Here is a 21,217-nt window from a genome sequence, read left to right as displayed (position 1 = left end):
TGTCTATACAATTCTACTCACCTCCACTTCATCCCCCCAATATTCATTATGTTTAACTTGCTATTTATGATTGCCTTGCATTTCTTTAAAACTGTAACACATAAGCAAATATCCTTAAGTAATACATACTTTTTAAAACGTTATGCCACAATTAATTCATCCATTCTCCTGGTGATGGACAATTAGGATGTCTCCAATTTGCAGCTATGACAAACCTTGTTGCTATAGACATTTTTGTGAGTTTCACCTGGTTTATTTAAGACTGACTCTAGAGCTGTGCATATTTTCAGTTTTACTTTGTATGACCAAATTATTCTCCAATTGTTTCTCCAATTTACCACTCTATTAAAATAAAGTTTCTGCACAGCAAAGGAAACCATTAACAAAGTGAAAATGCCACCTAAGGAATGGGAGAAAATATTTACAAATCATATATCTGATAAGGGGTTAATACCCAAAAGAACTCATACAGCTCAATAACAAAAAAACACTGATTTAAAAATGTGCAGAGTATCTGAATAGACACTTTTTCCAAAGAAGACACACAGATGGTCAACAGGTACATGAAAAGGTGCTCAATGTCACTAATCATCAGGAAAACACAAAGCAAATCCACAATGAGATATCACCTCACACCAGTTAGAATAGCTATTGTCAAAAAGATAAGAAATAACAAGTGTTGGCAAGGATGTGAAGAAAATGGAATCCTTGTGCACTGTTGGTGAGAGTGTAAATTGGTGCAGCCACTAAGGAAAACAGTATGGTAATTCCTCAAAAAATTAAAACTACCATATGGTCTAGTAATTCCACTTGAGGGTATTTATCCAAAGGAAATGAAAACACTAAATGGAAAAGGTAGCTGCACCCCTGTATCGATAAGTATTATCGATTGCTGTTCACAGACTTAATTTCAAGGCCCCATACGCAAGACACACCACCACAAGCCGGGATGAAGGGGTTAAAGTTTTATTACAAGGTGAAAGTAAATAAGACAAGACAGAGATTAGGGGAATATATCATTATACCACTAACAAGCAAGGAGGCAATTCATCATACCACCAGCGCCCAGTTAATTAGAGTCGCAGAAACAGCAACGGCCTTTCATCACCACAGGCAAAACATCATGCGCAGAAACAGCACCAGCCCTTCGTCAGCGTGGGCGAAATCCCAGTCAAGTAAAGTCATCAGCATGGGCGGAATGCCTTGCAGCAGCCGAGGCGGCCAGGGGAACAACAACTGAGCCCGCCTGAGTTTTCTGGGGTTTTGAGGACTTCACTAACAACAGCGGCAAGGAGCCAATAAGCATACGTGTTAACAACACAAGGAACTGGACTCGGATCTGGCTAGGAGCCGGGGCCAGTCCTTGGTATGAGATTAGATGTATCAGAGCTCGGCCCACCTGCGCCAAGGTGAAGGCCAGGCTCCACATCCTGTAAATATTTTCTTGTTCCTTGGGAGGGTAGCCAATCCTTCCAAGGCCAAGCACTTACCCCAGCCACTGTGAGAGTTTACATCCCCAAATGTTCCCAGGCAGACCTTCATGTTTTCTATTCCTTACAACCCCCATGATCATTGCAGCACTATTTACAATAGCCAAGACATGGGAAACTTAGTGTCCATTGATGGATGCATGGATCAAGAATATGTGGTTTATACAATGAAATATTATTTAGCCATCAAAAAGGAAATGTGGCCATTTGTGATAACATGGATGAACCTTGAGGGCATTATGCTAAGTGAAATAAGTCAAGACAGACAAATACTACATGACCTCCTTTATATGTGGAATCTAAACAAAGAAGAACTTTGACCCTCCCTGTGGCTCACGCCGATAAAGTTCCGTGCTCCTAATTCTGAAGGCTGCCAGTTCGATTCCCACATGGGCCAGTGGGCTCTCAACCACAAGGTTGCCTGTTCAACTCCTCGAGTCCCGCAAGAGATGGTGGGCTCCGCCCCCTGCAACTAAGATTGAACATGGCACCTTGAGCTGAGCTGCCGCTGAGCTCCCGGATGGCTCAGTTGGTTGGAGCGCATCCTCTCAACCACAAGGTTGCCAGTTCGACTCATGTAAGGGATGGTGGGCTGTGCCACCTGCAACTAGAAAACGGCAACTGGACCTGGACCTGGAGCTGAGCTGCACCCTCCACAACTAAGACTGAAAGGACAACAACTTGAAGCTCAACGGCACCCTCCACAACTGAGATTGAAGGGACAACAGCTTGACTTGGAAAAAAGTCCTGGAAGTACACACTGTTCCCCAATAAAGTCCTATTCCTCTTCCCCAATAAAATCTTAAAAAATAATAATAAAAAAGAAAAAACGAAAAGGAAAAAAGAGCTCATACAGAGAACCAATTGGTGGTTGCCAGAGAAGGGGTGGAGGGTGGGGAAGGGGCAAAATGGGTGAGGGTTGTCAAAAGATACAAACTTCCAGTTATAAAATAAAGAAGTCGTCGGGATGTAACATACAGCATGGTGATGTGGAGAAGGTAAAAACTTTACTCCCAAGGTTATTTTGGCTAGTCTAATAATCAACCAGAGATGAGAAGCATTAGCAAGAGAAAATTACCAAATTTAATGCATACATATGTATGGAAAGACTGCATACATGAGAAAGTCAAAGACCTCACACGCACAAGAGGTTCAGAGACAGAAAGGGAAAATGGATATATACGAAATTCTGAGCTAGGGAATGAGGTATGGTGCCTTAGGGGCTTTAAGAGGTTATTGCAGAGTGATAGGAAGAGCAGATATTTAGTAAATAGAAGTTTACCGTGCCCTATAGGTGGCTCAAAAGAGAATATCTCTGATAATCTCCCATTATGGGACAAGGTCCCTAATTCCAGTTCTTCTAGATAAGTAAGGGAGGAGCAGAAGTTTCTCTTGAGCCTGAGGCTCAAGTTGCCTTTAGCTCAAAACAATCCGCGTAGCACAGAGGCACATCTTGGGGTGACTCATTCTGAACCTCCTCAGTGACTTCGGTTAATAATACTGTATTGCATATTTGAAAGTTGCGGTGAGAATAAATCTTAAAAGTGCTCATCACAAGGAAAAAAATGACACTATGTGTGGTAATGAATGTTCAACTAGACCGATTGTGGTGACCATTTTAAAATATATACATTTATCAAATCATTATGTTGTATACCTAAAACTAATATAATGTTATATGTCAGTTATATCTCAATAAAAAAGTTATGCTCATGGTCAGTAGATCAGAGTACCCACGACTATATCCTCAACACTTATTGTCATATTTTTTTATTTTTTTCCAAATTCCTGAGTATAAAAGAATACCTTGTTGTGGTTTTAATTCGCAAGTCCTTAATTACTAGTGAGGTTGGACATATTTTCATGTGTTTATAAGCCATTTATGAGTTTTCCCCCCCCCTATAATTTGTGGTTGTGTAGTCAAGAATGTGATCTTTCCCCAAAGAGGTCTGGCATTGGCCCCAGGCTGCTCACAGGTAACCTCCAGGCCCTTGGGATGTCTGCCTGATAGAAACGTCTTTGTTTGCCTGAGGACTTTGTGTCATAGCACATAGGCTAAGGATGTGATTAACAGTGTCATTTATGGTTGGAGTTTTGAGTCACATGGTATCAACTTAGCCTCAGGAGGGGCTCAAGACTGAGGTGGGCAATCAACCATGGAACCCTACTAAAGACACTGGACTCCAGGTTTGGATGAGCTTCCCCAGCTGGCAAAACTCCATGCATACTCACTGATGCCAGGAAAGGAACGCTGTCCTGACTCCAAGGAGAGAGATCAACGGAAGCTCTGGATTTGCTACTTTCCTGGACTGCCCTATGTACTTCTTCCCTTGGCTCATTTTAATCTTTTAAAGATCTTAAAGGCTTATTGATTTTAATTCTTTTTCTGTGATAAACTGTAACTGAGAGTATAACAGCTTTCAGTGGGTTCTCTGAGTCCTTTTAGCGAATTATTAATAGCAAACCTGAGTGTAGTTTTGGGAACCCCCTGAACTGGCAATTGGTGTTGAAAGTGAGGGTGGTCTTGTAAGTGACGGTGGTTTTGTGCCTTGTCTCGCGTAAGTTTGCAATGGTTGATCTTTTTTGTCCATTTATTTTATTATGTTGTTTGTCTTATTTAAAAATTGAGTTGTAGAAGTTCTGAAACATTCTTGGTATTAATTTTTGTTGTTGTTATGTGTGTTGCATATATCGTTTCTCAGTTGATTTCCTCCTGTTTTGCTGTCCATTGATGAACAAAAGATTTTGATTTGATTGAATCAAAATCCTTTAAGATTTTTTGCTTTCTTTAAAATCTTATTTAAGAATTTCTTTCCTACTCTGATTTCATAAAGACATTCTCCTATAGAAAATCAAAGTATAAATGTTTTGTTATTCACATTTAGGTCTTTAATTCTTTTGAAGTTTATGTGTTTGGTGTGTATTAGGAATCTATCAAAGAGAATTAGTTTTGGCTGCAGATATTTGAAAAACAGTGGCTTAGATATATTGCACTAATTTATTTATCTTTTCCTATGGAAAATTAAATATCTCAGCACCATTTATTTATTAATACTCCCTCCTTTTTACAGTTATCTGCAACATGAACTTGGTCATATAGTAAGTATCTATATGTGTGTATGTCTGTTTCTGGGCTTTCTATTGTATTCCATTAATCAGATAGGTTCTGCCAATTCCACATCATTTTAATTGCTATGGTTTTATTCTGCATTTTGATATCTTGCCTCTTGTTCTTCTTCAGGAATGTCTCAGCTTCTCTTTACCTGTTGTTCTTCTACATAAATTTTAGAACCAACATATCAAGTTCCATGAAAAAGTCTGTAAGAATTCTGTTAGGAATCTGCATATCAATTTGAGAACAACAGACATTATTAGAATAATGAGAAATCTTCTCTATGATTATGGTATATCTGTGCATTTATTCAAGTCTTTAAAAATGTATTTAATTAAGTTTATGATTTTCTTATAAAGATTTAGCACATTAGATTTATTTCTGGGTACCTTATAAGTTTTTCTCCCTTAAATGTGCTAATGTGGTGAATTATATTAATTTTTTCTGTATAACCAAACTTGCATCTGGGCTAAACCCTACTTTATTGTGGTAAATTAAATATTTTATATACTGTTTTATTCCATTTGCCAATATTCAATTTAGGAATTTTGCCTTTGTTATGGGAGGGTCCAACCTATAATATTCCTTTTTTATGTTATCCTAGTCTGATTGAAGTAACAAGCTAAAATTAGCCCCATTTTCTATATTCTATTTTCAAAAAGTTTATGTGAGATTGAAAGTATCGTGTTTCCCCAAAAATAAGACCAAGCCGGATAATCAGCTCTAATGCATCTTTTGGAGCAAAAATTAATATTATATTAATTATATTAATTATATTATATTAATTATATTATATTATATTATATTATATTATATTATATTATATTATATTATATTATATTATATTAGACTTGGTCTTATATTATAGTAAAATAAAACTGAGTCTTATATTAGTTTTTGCTCCAAAAGACGCATTAGAGCTGATTGGCTAGGTTTTATTTTCGGGGAAACACAGTACGTGTCTCTTCCTTGAAAATGTGATAGAATTCACTTGTAAAACCCTCTTGATTAGGTGTTTACTTTGTGGGAAGAAACTGCTGATAATCAACTGCTGATTCAATTTTTAAATGGTTATAAGACTACATAGTATTCCATTTCTTCTTGAGACTTTTGAAAAGTTACTTGTTAAATAAAATATATTTTCTCAAAATTTTCAAATTTATTGGAATAGTTGTTTAGAATAATATTTATTTATTTATTTATTTATTTATAAAAGATTTTATTGTGGAAGGGGAACAGGACTTTAGTGGGGAACAGTGTGTACTTCCAGGATTTTTTTTTTTCCAAGTCAAGTTGTCCTTTCAATCGTAGTTGTGGAGGGCGCAGTTCAGCTCTAGGTCCAGTTGCTGTTGCTAGTTGCAGGGGGCACAGCCCACCATCCCTTGCCTGAGTCGAACCAGCAACCTTGTAGTTGAGAGGACACACTCCAACCAACTCTGCTCAGCGGCAGCTCAGCGGCAGCTCAGCGGCAGCTCAGCTCAAGGTGCCATGTTCAATCTTAGTTGCAGGGGGCAGATCCCACCATCCCCTGTGGGAGTTGAGGAATCATACCAGCAACCTTGTGGTTGAGAGCCCACTAGTCCATGTGGGAATTGAACCGGCAGCCTTCCTCATTAGGTTCCCTTTTCTCCACATCCTCACATTTAGTGATTTTTTAATTAAAAAAAAATGTCTATGGGAGGTTTTGTTTTGTTATTATTATTGATTTCTAATATAATTGCTTAATAGTAATAGACAACGGTCTGCATGAACTTCAGTCTAAAATTTGAGATTTAGTTTAAGGGATACTATATGGTTAATTTTTCATTTGTTCTTGAGAAGAATGGGTGTTTTTAAATTGTTTTATGTTTTTCATTAAGTCAAGCTTAGTGTGTATATTGTTCAAATATTCTTTATCCTTAATGGCTGTTTTATTTATTTGCTTTGTCCATCAATGAAGTTGATCAATAAGGTGACCATATATATAATTTATGCTCCAAACCAGAACATTTGAGATTGAAAAAAAGCACAAAAATAATTAAGACTATATAATTACTTGAAATATTGACTGACAATTGTTTCAAAGGGACCTATACAATCATTCCATTAAAAAACTATTTAAAAAATAAAATTATTTCTAAAAATTTTTAAACTTTTTGTATTATCTGAATTTAAAAAAATAATATAAGCAGGAAATCATGCTTAGCACATATTTGTACACTTTAGTCCATTTCTAAGCTGACTCTGTCTCTAATGCCATTTCATTAGAATTTTTCTGAAAACTGTGTTTTCAATATGGTTATATTATTATTATTTTTCATTTTATTGAGGGAAGGGGAACAGGACTTTATTGGGGAACAGTGTATACTTCCAGGACTTTTTCCAAGTCAAGTTGTTATCCTTTCAATCATAGTTGTGGAGGGCGCAGCTCAGCTCCAGGTCCAGTTGCCAGTTGTTCGTTGCAGGGGGCGTAGCCCACCATCCCTTGCTGGAGCCGAACTGGCAATCTTGTGGTTGAGAGGACACGCTCCAACCAACTGAGCCATCCGGGAGCTCAACGGCAGCTCAGTTCAAGGTGCCGTGTTCAGTCTTAGTTGCAGGGTCAGAGCCCACCATCCCTTGCGGGAGTTGAAGAATCGAACCGGCAACCTTGAGGTTGAGAGCCCACTGGCCCATGTGGAATCGAACCGGCAGCCTTTGGCATTAGGAGCACGGAGCTCCAAACGTCTGTGCCACCGGGCCGACCCTATTATTTTTAATTTTTAAACAAAATTCCCTGCAACCTTCTTCAAAGTTGCATTTTATAGTCAAATGACTTGGAATTGAAAACCTCTTCATTTGATTCTTCTTTATAGTCCACATTTCAAATTGAGAATATTCTGTCTCTGCAGGTACTGAGATATCTGTTAAGCTCAAACAGATTTTGCTAAATGGAGAATATTTTCAAGTACATTTTTTTCATATTAAAAACAAATATTTCAGGCCTCATATTTTCAGATACTGTCTTTTGTCAACTCAGAGTATCTTTCTTCAATACTTAATTTTTATACGATGAAACTCATCAAATAAATTCTACATTTATAATTATTTTGAATGTTTCACCAAATTTTGATGCTACAAAATCATAGGCAATTTTATTATCTTCTCTCTTTTCCTATTTCATTCCCTTTCGATGCAGAATTCACATTTACCTAATTAAAATTAGGAGCCCCTTCATAAGTTGAAAAACTGTTAAACAAAGTTATAGAATTTCAAAATTAAGTTTTTAATCATATTTTATCTTTCAATTATTTATTTTGTTTAGTTTCCTTAAGAGCCAAATTTCAATGTCTATTTGTGAGATTTGTTTCCAGTCATATGATTTGCCAAAAGCTTCAAAAGTTCATTGGCACACCCTTCATTGAACAAATTCATTAAAGATTTCCAACTTACTAAAGAAATCAAGAAATATGGGAACTATTTACAAAAAAAAAAATGGTTCACTATTAATGCAGACAACACAGGTTGATTTACAGAGCAGTTCTTCAACACTTCAAACGTTTCTAATGTCTGCTTGATGATGCGCAACAGAAAAAATAGACTGCTATGCTCACTTTTTAAAAAGTATTATTCAACATCACCTTCTCAAAGATATTTTGTTGTTTGGTTACTCTGTGCATACGTTTTTTTTAATTGGCAAATTTTGTCAAAAGTACAATGTGAAATCCCTTCATACTCATTAGACTGGCTGTTATTTTAAAAGAGAAAAGTGTTGGTGAAGATGTAGAGAAATTGGAACTCTGTGCATTGATGGTGGGAATGTAAAATGATGCAGCTGTTGTGGAAAACAGTATGGTGTTTCCTCAAAACATTCAACATAGAATGCCAATATGATCCAACAATTCTACTTCTGGGTATGTCTACAGAACTGAAAGCAGGGACTCAAACAGGTATTTACTCGTATATAGCAATGTTAATAGCAACATTATTTGTAATAGCCAAAAAGTAGAATTAACCCAAATGTCCATGGAGGTATAAATGAATTAATAAAATGTGGTCTACATATACAATGGTGTATTATTCAACCTTACAAAGGAATGAAATTCTGATGCATGCTACAACCTTACAAAGGAATGAAATTCTGATGCATGCTACAAGATGCATGCAGCTTGAGGACATTAAGCTAAGTGAAATAAGCCTGACATAAAAGGATAAATACTATATGACTCCACTTACATTAAGGTTCCTAGAGTCAAATTTATAGAGACGGAAACTAGAACAATGGTTACCGGTGGCGGTGGCCGGGGGAAAGAGGGAATGGGGAGTTTGTGTTTAATGGGTATGAGATGATGACAAAGTTCTGGAGATGGATGGTGGTGATGGTTGCATAACAATGTGAATGTACTTAATGCCACTGAACTGTACACTTAAAAATGGTTAAAATGGTAAATTTTGTTACATATATTTTACAATAAAAATGCTTAAAATGATCAATTTAGTGTCATATTTTACGACAATAAATTTTAATTGGTAAATTTTTACAACTATGATCTCTATTCTAATTGACAGCTTGTTTGGAAAAAATTATGAATTATGTCTGTACCACAACAAATTTCAAGTACATTTCTGCCGCACAGTGTTTTTTATTTTAAGATGGACGTTTTTATCACAAATGTATTCATCCAAATTTATACTCATCTTGTCATGAATCATTTTTTCTCAATGTTGAATTTTTAAACTGAATCTGGATTAGTATTCATCATAATGTCGGATGTTTCACCTTTGACAGCATGAACTTCCAAAGATTATGCTTTGACTTCATAAACTGGCTGGAAAAGAGGAATCTATTTTTAGCTCTCTTTTTAGGAATGAGTATATGTGATTTTCTATTTAAAGCATTCGATACAAAACTGGCATCTTGTAAGTTTTTAGAATTTTCTGCTAATAGAGCCATAAATAGCTACCATTCCACTTTTTGTACGTGCACAAGAAAACTTGGAATTGAAAATGAGTGAAAGCAATTTAAAAGAACTCTGATCTAAATGAAAAATCATTCTTCACAGAATGATGTTAATGTACCTTCTGCAACTGCACATCCTAATCATCTTCTGGAACACTCTTCTTAAAATAACGATTAACTGTTAAGTAGATGATGTTGCTTCTTTACAAAGTTTGTCTTCCAGTTTTCACATGGTCATTGTAATCACTTTGCCCCCATCATGGTAGGTGGTAACAGGAACAAACATTTTATGCAGGTTACTAGTTCCTCATCAATCTTCTTGAGAAAAAAAAAATTTCATTTTTAAAAAATTAAACATGCACTTTCATTTTATTGTAATTCTTGTTGCCCAGTGGTTCATTGCAGAAGTTTTACAACACATGTCATCACTGGGCTCCTCGGTCTACAGATGGATGTGACTGGTAGCCCATTTTTACACTGCTATAGCCCTTCTCAGGCATAAGTCTCAGGTTGAACTTTATGCAGTGGCCTTCGTTTTAACTCTCCACTGTGCAAAGCCCTCTGAGTTGGCCAAGGGACAGCCTCCTCTAATTCCTGGGATGGGCATAGCCCTCAGGGCAGCCCATGGCTTCAATGCATGGTCATTAGCCTGTTTTCTACTTGTTTTTGGCCCTGGTAGAGTATCCTCATTGTTATAAATTCAGCTTAAAAAAAAATGTTGTCTCTTCTCCATAAAATGGGGATGATGATAATATCAATTCCAGAGATAATATATGTGAAGCATTTGGATTAGTACCATAAAAGTGTCAGATGTTATTCTTTATACAGTATTTCTATGTATTACACGAAGGTTTTTCAAAAATTTGAGTCCAGGGCATTACTGGATGTGGAGCATGTTTTTATATTTCATAGCACCTATTATATGTAATTTTTATACTGTTTGTTTGGGTAGGCAATTTACCACCGCACTGTTGTTTATGTAACTGTACCTCCTAGAAGCCACATAAATAACATTCATGTAGCTTAGAAATATGTGGTATACTTTCATAAATATATAAATTTTGTATTAGGTATGATTCAGCAGTTTTAAATCTAAAATCAGCAGAGATCTGGGTCACCAGTCTTTCCTTACTATAAAAAAATAGCACAAAATTGCTTAATTTTAAACTTCATAAGAAATTTTTATTGATTAAAAACATGATTATCCATATATATGTACATGAAAATGCATTCAAATATTGGGATACTTTAAATATATGTATTTTGTGTGACTTTAAAGGCTTGACTTAATGTAAGTGTGTTGTAAGTTCAACAGTATTATACTTGCTATATACCAATATTTTGATTTTGCTGTACTTTTCACCAGAATTTCTGGGCCACTTCATATTAAGACTCTAGAAAAATAAAAGATAACAATTAAATAAAAGCAATTTCAGGATGAGAAATGGAAGCTGTCTAGGAATGTACAACCAAACCACAGTATGTTTAAGTTACAAAGTGTTTTTTTAAACAGTTCTTAAAATTTCCTTTCAAAAAGCATACTGAGCATATTTTAAATACATACCTTAAATACCTAAAACATATTTTTCTTCTTTTAGCACCACCCCACTACCAAAAACAAATCCTGGTGAAATGGATAGCGAATGTATAGTGACAAGGTGCTTTGAACACAGACTATACGAAAGGTTTGCTGTGCCTTATTTCCTCCGAGTAAAGCAATTAAGATAGAAATATGTGAACTGCAGCCTTTGCGGAGCTTGTTATGTAGGAATATATTCTTCATATAATTTTTAAAGACATTTTCCTGGCCAAAAAATGAATTATGCTCATTGTAGCATAGTTGGGAAATATAGAAAGTACGAAAAATAAAAATACCTGTACTCCTACCACATAGACATACCTACAGGCAATATTCTGGTGTTCATTTTTTGTCTTTCTTTAATAAGCATACAAAAATATAAACATATACATATAAAAGTGTGATTATATTCTTTATAGAATATCCTTTTTTTACTATTTTCCGTTGGATAAAAAGGTCTTGAGTTGCTTTCTTGTCCCCTAATATGTTCTTCGTAAGAGTTTATCATTTTAATGGCCAAAAAAACCTTTGATTGGATGTATATACCATAATATAAAATATAAAATGGTATTTATAATTTTTTTAGCTTTTAAAGTGTTATTGTGTAAATAAAACTTTACTTTGTATAAAACTTTAAAAGCTATAACATTATAAATGTACATCCCATTTTTGACAACTGATGCCTCTCAACATGCAGTTGAACTGGTACATGTCTCTTTATGTTTTCACAACTCCTCAAAAACTGGGAAGAGCCAACAAGTTGCACAGTGCACAGGGGTACCACACGCCAATATTTCAGGCCATGTATCAGGGGTCCATCTGCAAGTGACAGAGTCTGTGTTGTCACACATGGATAACTGAAGATCGGCTTGTGAAGTCCACATGCTGAACTCCTACAAGCTGTAAAATGGAATTGATGGGTTTGTGATCCAACCGATTCCTATCACGGTGTATAAAATGGATGTTGTCACCTAGAAGACAATAAGAACAAAAGGCAGAGGTTGGCATATAGTATTAGCCATTAGATTTATCACTTGCTAGAATCAAGGAAGCTTTTCAACTTTTAATTCGTCCAAAGGGAAGAACTAATTACCCGGAGTACATTATATTCTCTATATAATGCCACAATAATTTTTACTTAAGGTAATAAAGCATGACAAGGATATGGTTAAATAAGAGTGATACTTAATGTTTTATGAGATCCAAAGGGAAAGATTCTTAAATTATAACCTTCTATTAGGTTTTATTCAATGTAATTAAAATATCCTGTCAAACACATAGGCAGAATATGGAACACAAATATCAAGCTGGAAAATCACATCTGTTTCTTAAATGTAATAATGGAATAAATCACTCATTTAAAAAATCTCACTCCCATATACTGATTTAATAGGCTATATGCATTAACCATAGACCAAAAGAGGCTGAAAAATAAGGACATTAAGACAATCAGAATATATTTAGATGTCCACAATCCTTTCATCTGCTCAAAAAGGCACAATTTATAGTCTAAGTTGTTTACTTTGATTGTTGGGCTCAAGATCAGAATTTTAACGTACAACATTAGATTAAGTAAATATTGTTTTCTGCATTGTATTTATTTGATGCCTAAAGTCATCACTATAGATTTAACATTGTAAATTGGCTTATTATCAAATAATAATGCAAATAAGGCAAAATGAACTACCGGGTTAACCATGGTACATGTAAGTACACCTAGCTCTTTCCTTAGAGAAGCTACATTTTTTCCACTGGGTAGTATCAAAAAGTTCTCCATATTAAGTATATATCCCCAACTTGGCACACAAATGACATTGTCCCTGTGCTCTTCATTCTTACACAACCAAACGTGTATGGTCAAATGATGCCGAAACATGGAGACGAGGGACTCAAAAAACAATGTCTTCCGGGTCTGAGGATGGAAATAAGTCATTCTGAAATAGGGCCCAATGTCATTCTGGGATAATTTATATGACTCATTCTTATAAACAGGGCTTCTTTTTTGGCTAATCTAACTGGTGTAAATTCACGAGACAGAGGGAAAGAGAGATGAAATCAAATGGCAGATTTTTAACTAGCTATAGAATTACAGAGGTAAAAAGCCCAAAAGTCATAATGCTAGGTCAAAATCCTCCTTCTAAAGACTTCCTTTTAGATATCTGGAATTTATTAAAGTAAATGCAAATTTTATAACTCCTAGAAGCTACGCTCACTAACATGGACAATTTTAAAAATGAAGAAGAACCATGAAAAAACAGTTTACAACATAGTGCTTTAGGCTTTCTGACAGTTATGTGGATGTTTGTCCCTGACTGCAACACTTGATCATGGCAGAGGCTACACTCAACCATTTAGCAAAGCCAAAGGAATTTCAGATGGTCCATAATGATCAATAAAGCTATTTAAAGGAAGTGGCTTATAGTAATTGTTATTGAAAGAGCTGCCCCCAGGGCTGACTGGCTTTCTGATGCTGAGCAAGTCCCCTAGTTTTGTTAGATATAAATAACTAGATTGATTCATCTATTGACAAAAAAAGTGCTTGATTTTCTCCTACTTGGAAATGTTCACCTCTACTGAACCTTTTCAAGAGTGTTATAAGCCATAGACAGTTCACCAAACCACCGCTGACTTTCCCATCCCAAATACCTCAACACACTCGAGTATAGAATGATGGGCACATCACATCCAATAAACACACATTAAAATATACAGAAGCCTTTGAAAACAAAAGATACTCCCTACGAAGTACAGCATCCTGACTGTTATACTATCAAGCAGCCCACTTCCACATGGTGGCTATTTTATGAAGAAAGTGGGTGGCCTCTGGACTTCTGTAGCAGCAAGGGGCTAGGTTTTAAGTGGCCACAGCATTTGGGTGTCGAATACGCATTCACCATGCACACTGAGACGGAGTTGAGGCAGCAAAACACTATTTCTTAAGTGAGACAATAAGTAAGATAGACAGAATAAAGCAAAATAAGACAAAGAGCAACATGAGTTCTCACCACCCGAAGTGTTTCCAAGGTGCTGGGGAACCGAGACAGGGTCTTGGCTTCAGGTGTGTCCAGCGAGCGTCCCCATCGGAGGGTTCCCCCAGGACACTAATTTTATAGACTTTTTTCTAATAGATTACCAGTCTGGAAAGAATGCTAGGCCATAACACTTACAATCAGCAAGCATGGGGACAATGAATCACAAGTTTCACAGTAATTATCTAGGGTAGCAAGCAGGGGACATGATTCCGGTAGTTTCATTATGTACATGAGGTTACTATGGCCACAGGGCAACCTACTGATCCTATTCATGCGTTCCACCTGCGGGTCAGCTATTGTTCAACCAGGATGGCTGAAGAGGCCTTTCCGAGTTTACTCCTGCTGACTGGGGAGTCAGTGTCCGGGTGCCACCCGGACAGAGCATTCCCCTGACGCAACAAGTGGAAGGCACAAAGGGGCACCTAACTCACATTATATTTACTTTCCAACTTCTAAAAGGTATGAGATATGTCCTGCTGTGTCTGGACTTTGATGCTTACCTGGACCTAAAATGAGGGTTCCGCCTTGCTGAACTGGATCTCCTTGAAAATCAAAAAGAGGGCCAGTCACTGCCCTCCACAGGCTCCAAATGCTTCCTGAGAGTATATTTGACTTTATATGGGGACTCTGTCCTGAAATATTAGAAATTGTCTTTAGATGTTATCATTTTATATTCAATTAGGTATTAAAAAGAAGTTACTACTTCTATAAAACATTCTCTTTCTTGTGTGTCATCTTACTTCCGACTTGTCTTTTTTCCTTCAAAGAATGGTTTCTCAGCCTTTTACTGACATTTTAGACCAGTGTTTCTGTGTCCTGTGCAATATAGGGTGTTAAGCAGCACCCTTCCCTCTGTACCCACTAGATGCCATAGCACCCACCATACACCAAGTTCAATAACCGAAAATGTCTCTGATGTCAAATGTCCCCTGGTTGGGGGGGAGGGGCAAAACTGTCCCCAGTTGAGGACTGCTGTTTAAAGGAAAAAGTAATGCCAGACCCAGATCATTTTCTGCCACAGAAAAATGTCTGCTACAGACTTCTCAAACTGGTAGTGCTCGCCTTTTTAATTCCCCATTCATACTTTGTTTACTCTCTAACCTACAAATAGGTAGCTATACTCCTTTTCAAGAGACATTGTGACACAGACTTATAGGCTGGTCAAAACCTGTTTCCTCTTTCTGGGACCACAGTTAAACTACATTTCCCAGTCTTCCTGGAAGTTTGGTATGGCACATGACTATGTTCTAACCAATAAGTCAACTGATGTGTGCCACTTCCAGGCCAGCTCCTAAAAACCTCCCACAAGTGATTCTCCACGTTCCTTCTACATTCTTGAAAGCCTTGGGTTTAAAATGGCAGAGCCACAAGATGGAAAGGACCTGGGTCCTCCTATGTGGTGTTCATGAATTACTACTTGGAGGAGAGGCACCCGAACAGATACACCCTCTTGAAATGTAAAAGAACAAGTAAACTTTGACCATGTTATGCCATTGAGACTGGGGTTTAGCTATAACTACTACAGCTACCTCTCCAGCTTTCCTTGGCTGTCAGTTTTCCTGTTTCCTTCTCACACTGATATTTTACTTCCATTCCCTTTGAGTGAAGACACTTGACCCTTCTTGTATCTTCTCCTATTCCTGCCTTTTACAATTTGCTTTTAACTTTTTATTTTGATGATTATGCTGCCTTTGACCTGCCTGATTTCTTAATATGTCCGGATACCTATTATTTCCCTTCATCTCTAGAACTCTTCTGTTTCTTTTGTGTTTACTTAAGGATGGACATTCATCCTACCAAGAAACAAATGCAGGCTCATTAGCTTAGAAATTTAGTCTTTTCAGACTAAATTTTACTGTTTTATAGGATTCTGTATCTATATAGAAATAAATGTTCAGAAATCCAAACTATCTCTGTATGTCCAAAGAAGTGGTCATTTTATATTTTTGAAATGTTAGAAATTCAACTGGAGATTTCACAACACAGACTTTAACAATTTTTGCAGTGAAGCACTCTAATTTTGCCAGTTTGAATTTAATTCTTATGTATAAAACTCTTATTTTCAGTTTTTTCTTGTTTACTTTGATTCTTGGACTCAAGAGCAGAATTTTAACTTAAAACACTAGGTTAAGTAAATATTATAAGATGAGTGTTTTCTGCATTGTAGTTTATCTTCTACCCACAGTCATCACTATAGATTTAATATCATAAATTAGCTTATTATCAAATAAGGCAAAATGAAATACTACAGGGAAACCTGCTCCCTTGCATTTACTGCCTTTATTATTCTTTATAAAACGTCCCACTAATTTAAAATTGTAATTGTATAATATATTTTTAGTGTGTTAATTTTCAAGTAGAACTGTTCTGAGACTGATTTTGAGATTTATGTTGTTTTAGGGAGGAACTTTTAAAATTTACTTTATGAAAACTTAATATTTTGTTTGGAAATACAGTACTTTAACATAGGTCAAAGGAGTTTAAAGGATTTGAATATACTCTTTTTCATAATCACAAGCATCTATTTTTGTTTAGAATTCATCTGTTTTCTTAGCAATTCCGTATCTTTATTGTGGCAACAAACGGTGACGTATTAGTAAAGTAAAACTCATAGGTATATGGAAAGTGCTAAATGATACAGAGACCTTATATGTGCTGAGACTCTTACAGGACAGGAAATCAGTCTACAAAAAGTAAGGTCCACAATCCGTACTGTTGCAATTTTCTACACTAAAGGGAGAAGAGAAAGAGCAAACTGTGTTTATGCTAGCTCATCATTAGTTCTAATAAAGTCTAGGTTGCTTTCTTTAAAAACATCAGTAAAGGGATCACGTCAACTCTCCCTCATAAACAGCTCCCTGATCCATTCCCTCCTTTTCATCCATCTCTACTTTAGGCCCCATCATGTCTTTCTAGCCTATTATTACTACCGTGTCACAAATGTCATTGGCTCTGGTTGTCGGGTTCCAATTTCTCCTCCACACTAGTGATACGTAACTGTATCCCTACTTCACTTCAAATACTTGTATGACTCCCCCACTACCATCACAACAAATCCAAACTTCCTGGAATGTCAGCCGAGACTCAGCATGAACTGGCCACAACCTGTCTCTTGGTCCACACCAATTGCCCAACTGGCTCCCCAGACAGATGCAGGAACCTGCACTCATCCAAGAGTCACGTTTTTTCACGGCTGTGTGCTTCTGTGTGTTCTACTTTCTGTCAGCAGTACCCCTGTGCAGCCACAGTTCACCCAGCAAACTCCTTTAAGAGTGAGCTTAGATGACACCTCCTCTGAGAAGCCTCCCAGATCCTTTTCTCCCGTTGCTTTTCTGGCATTTGTATAGTAGTACCTCGGTTTTTGAACGTCTCAGTTGAGGAACATTTCAGTTTACGAACATTTCAGTTTACGAACGCCGTAAACCCAGAAATGCTTCAGTTTTCGAAAATGCCTCGGAAGTCGAACATGTCACACGGCTTCCGCTGAGTGCAAGATCCTGCAGCCCAGCTGTCGCCTGTTTTTGAACGTTTCAGAACTCAAACGGTCTTCTGGAACAGATTAGGTTCGAAAACCAAGGTACCACTGTATTCCCAAAACATGTTCTCCTCTGTTATAAGCCCATAAACTGGATTGTAATCAGCTGTTTGTTTCTGTCGCCCAGAGTAGATTATGAGTTTGGGGATGGTACAGGGTTGTGTCTTTTATCACTACCCTCATGGGAGTAGCCAACACAGTGGGGTCACGAACAAGAGCTCAATAATATTTGCTGAGAATGAATAGTTTGAGTTCGAGTCGAGTTCTTATTTGACATTTCAGAAGCCAAGTTCTTTCTACCTAAAACGCATATCAACAATTGACCTAAAGCTTATTAAGCTCTATTAATTATAAAGAATTGTGCGAAGGGCAGGGAATGTGGACCACATAAACATTAATAAAACACCAAACTCTTCAACTAACTATACTACCCCCACTTTATATGCAATAACAGAGTATAAAACGAAGTACAAGGTGTATTAAAGTACAATAAAGAAAGTAATTATTTCTGCTTGAAGCGCTATTAACCCTTTTGACTCGGGCTTCAAATAAAAACGAAGATTTCACCAATTAAAACATAGAGTATTCAAAACCATGATGCTGAGGTATGAAAATATATTCACTTAAGCAATTATTTTTCTTTTGATGACAAAAGTAAAATGTACTCATTGTAAAAACAAATAAAAACCACTTTCCTCACTCCTATTCCTTGGGGTAAGCACTGCAGTATCTTTTAAAGCCTTTTTCATCACAAACACACACACACACACACACACACACACACACACACTATAGATCTTTGTTTATGAAATGGTGTTTTGTTTTTTTTTCACAAAACTGGAATCATAATGAAAACATTGTCCTTCAACCTGCTTTTTAAATTCATTTAGTGTTTCAAAAACAGCTTTCCATGTCATTACACCCAGGAAATAAGTATTTTAAACTCTGGTGTATCTGGACTGCTTACTAGAATCATAAAAAGCAGTCTGATTTATTAATTTACCATTTGTTCCCTCATGCACATAGACGCAAATGTGAAAGTACACCATCAGCATTTTCTATTTGAGACATATCATGTGTTACCTGAGGAGGCAATTTCTTCACCTCTTTTCATTCCCAATCTTTTATAAATTTCTCTCTCAGGATCAACATAGATTTCATGAGAATACCCAGTCAGTTTGCAGAAAGGCTACAAAAAGAATATTTGCAATTTTTATAAGAAAAATTGAGAGAAAGTAATGATAATCTAACTTAATTTTAATACATTGAACCCATACTTAGTGGTTCAAATAAGATAATTTTTTATGTCTGACACAGATTTAATCTGTTAGTGTTTTAATTTGCTACATATTTACCTCAATATGATGGTAGGATGACTGTCCAATCACTATAAGGGCGACATTTGCCTCCTTTAGGAGAAAAAAAAAAAAGAGACATGTATACTCTATTAGAAATTGTTTTCTACAATTTCCCCTTATCCAAGTCTTTTGTTCCATTCTAATGCCATCTATTGGCTTCCAGAAGAATGGAATAAACAGCAAAATTGTGTGAGTCAAAGCAAAGAAATGTATGCTAAAATGTTTAATTCAGATGATCTTTTGCTAAGTAAGTTTAAAATAATATAGTAAATAATTCTCTACACTTTCCCAAAGGCATACACTAAAAAAAGAATAAAACTATTGAAGTAGGGGATTTAATCAAACAGTGTTATCTTTTCACATCCCAACTGATAAGGTCTACTAAAAATAGTTGAGTTTTACAAAGGCTGCCCAACGCCTTCACTCAAAAGATCACCTGGGGAAAACCCTCTATGAGCCTGAAGAAAAACACATGTATTTTATTGTCATAGGGATGTGAAATGTGCACCCTGTTACAACATTTCACCTTTAAGATATATTAGTTATTTTCCTATAATGAACAACTATTTCGAGTGTTTTTATTACAAAAATAAAGGGAAGAAAATATCATTAATTTCCAGCATTTACGTTTTTGGCCATTGTCACAATTCAACATTTGTAAATAGGCAGGTTATTAGATAGCGTCAAAATTATTATGTTTACAAGCAAGCAGTTACCAATAAGTTGGGACAGAAATAGATCTCTAACGCGTCTCTTCCCTTCTTGGAGGTGCTGAAGAAGTGTGTGGGAAGGTGATAATCTGGGTTTATGCGTGTCAGCGCTGTACAGGCGGCACATTCACTCCGCACCTGACCCTACTGCATTGCTTATAAACGACACGGGACTTTCACAAGGTCGGCCTAAAATAGGGCACGCTGCTGCTCACTCTCAGGAAACTTACCTGTAAGAAACTCTTGGGGATTTTGGCTAGATCTTCTACGTATTCCTTGCAGATATAACACAGGAAATGCTGAAATCCCAACAGGGCAAAAAGAACAAGTTAGCAACTAACACCCTCAGGAGCCAAAAGGGACCAAGTACTTCGTTACGCGTGACTCTAGTTAATTGAACACCCAAGTTGTCAAGGGCGCCCAATATGCATTATAACTGGGCCGCAACCAGTCCCTGCTTGGCCCCTCGCTCGCTGAGAAAATGGCCTCGGCCTGATGGGCTATTTGTCGATTTCCCGTTACGGGAAGCGAGAGGAGCGCTTCGCATTCAGGACGCCTCTAGTAGACGACAATGGGAAGGGCCCAGAGGACACCACTCTGACTCTGACACTCTGAGGGCCCCGATGTGCCCCGCAGCCAAGGCTGTGGAAGTAACTTCCATCCCAGCCTGCGGGCGAGGTCCCAGCTCCGGGCCGCCCCGCCGCTCAGGCTCACCCGCACGAAGATCACAACGGCCCTGCGGTCCCGGAACAGCGTGCCGAACGGCACCCGCCTTCCAGACGCGTCCAGTACGGGAAGCTCGGCCACGGCGGCAGCCAGTGGTTGCACACTCTCGGGGCCGCTCGGGACCAGGGCCGGGGCGGCGCGGCTGCTGACCTGCCGGGTGACTGGGGCCAGAGCCGGGGCAGCCATCCCGCCCTGCATACGAGGGCCCGGGTTCGCGCCGACCAAGCGCGGACGCGACTCACAGGTTGTATCAGACCGGCCCCCGCCAGGGTGGGCGCACCGGACAGGGCCCACGGGACTGGGCGCAATGCTGCCGGGGGAGGCCAGGCTAACCCCGAGACGGGGCGTTCGGGGAGGCGGGGCGCACTCAGAGGCGGGGCGCACTCGGAGGCGGGGCGCACTCGGAGGCGGGGCGCACTCGGAGGCGGGGCGCACTCAGAGGTGGGGCGGAGCTGGGCAGGCTCCTTATAGGCCTGGGCATGGCGGTGGCATGTTGACGACAGTGTTTCCCTGAAAATAAGACCTAGCCAGATAAGCAGCTCTAATGTGTCTTTTGGAGTAAAAGTTAATATAAGTCCCAGTCTTGTATTACATTACATCATATAAGACCCGGTCTTACAATAAAATAAGACCGGGTCTTATATTAATTTTTGCTTCAAAAGATGCATTGGAGTTGATGGTCCGGCTAGGTCTTATTTTTGGGGAAACAAAGAAGTTGGGGCGCGCAGGGTTTGGGCTGAGTACGCTCAGAGGCGAG

At 37.8% G+C, this 21,217-nt stretch overlaps 1 protein-coding gene across 2 annotated transcripts; it reads right to left on the bottom strand.

The window, feature by feature from the left end:
• Window positions 1-10,676: 10,676 nt before the first annotated feature.
• Window positions 10,677-20,833, bottom strand: PRXL2C (peroxiredoxin like 2C). 2 transcript variants are annotated; one of them, XM_019712017.3, is made up of 6 exons: window positions 20,449-20,833; window positions 19,965-20,033; window positions 19,022-19,075; window positions 18,750-18,855; window positions 14,632-14,763; window positions 10,677-12,070 (listed from the first exon to the last, which is right to left on the bottom strand). In XM_019712017.3, exons 1-6 carry the CDS (start codon window positions 20,656-20,658, stop codon window positions 11,943-11,945), a joined length of 699 nt encoding a protein of 232 aa, XP_019567576.2. In that variant the 5' UTR covers window positions 20,659-20,833; the 3' UTR covers window positions 10,677-11,942. The 2 variants fall into 2 exon arrangements, with proteins under 2 accessions (XP_019567576.2, XP_019567577.2); XM_019712018.3 differs by lacking the exon at window positions 14,632-14,763 and having other exon boundaries at window positions 20,449-20,812.
• Window positions 20,834-21,217: the final 384 nt, after the last annotated feature.

Source organism: Rhinolophus sinicus, chromosome 16 (genome assembly GCF_057876585.1).
Source record: "Rhinolophus sinicus isolate RSI-liver-muscle chromosome 16, RSI-T2T, whole genome shotgun sequence".
Lineage (NCBI taxonomy): Eukaryota > Metazoa > Chordata > Mammalia > Chiroptera > Rhinolophidae > Rhinolophus > Rhinolophus sinicus.
This window is presented reverse-complemented; position numbering and strand designations above follow the sequence as displayed.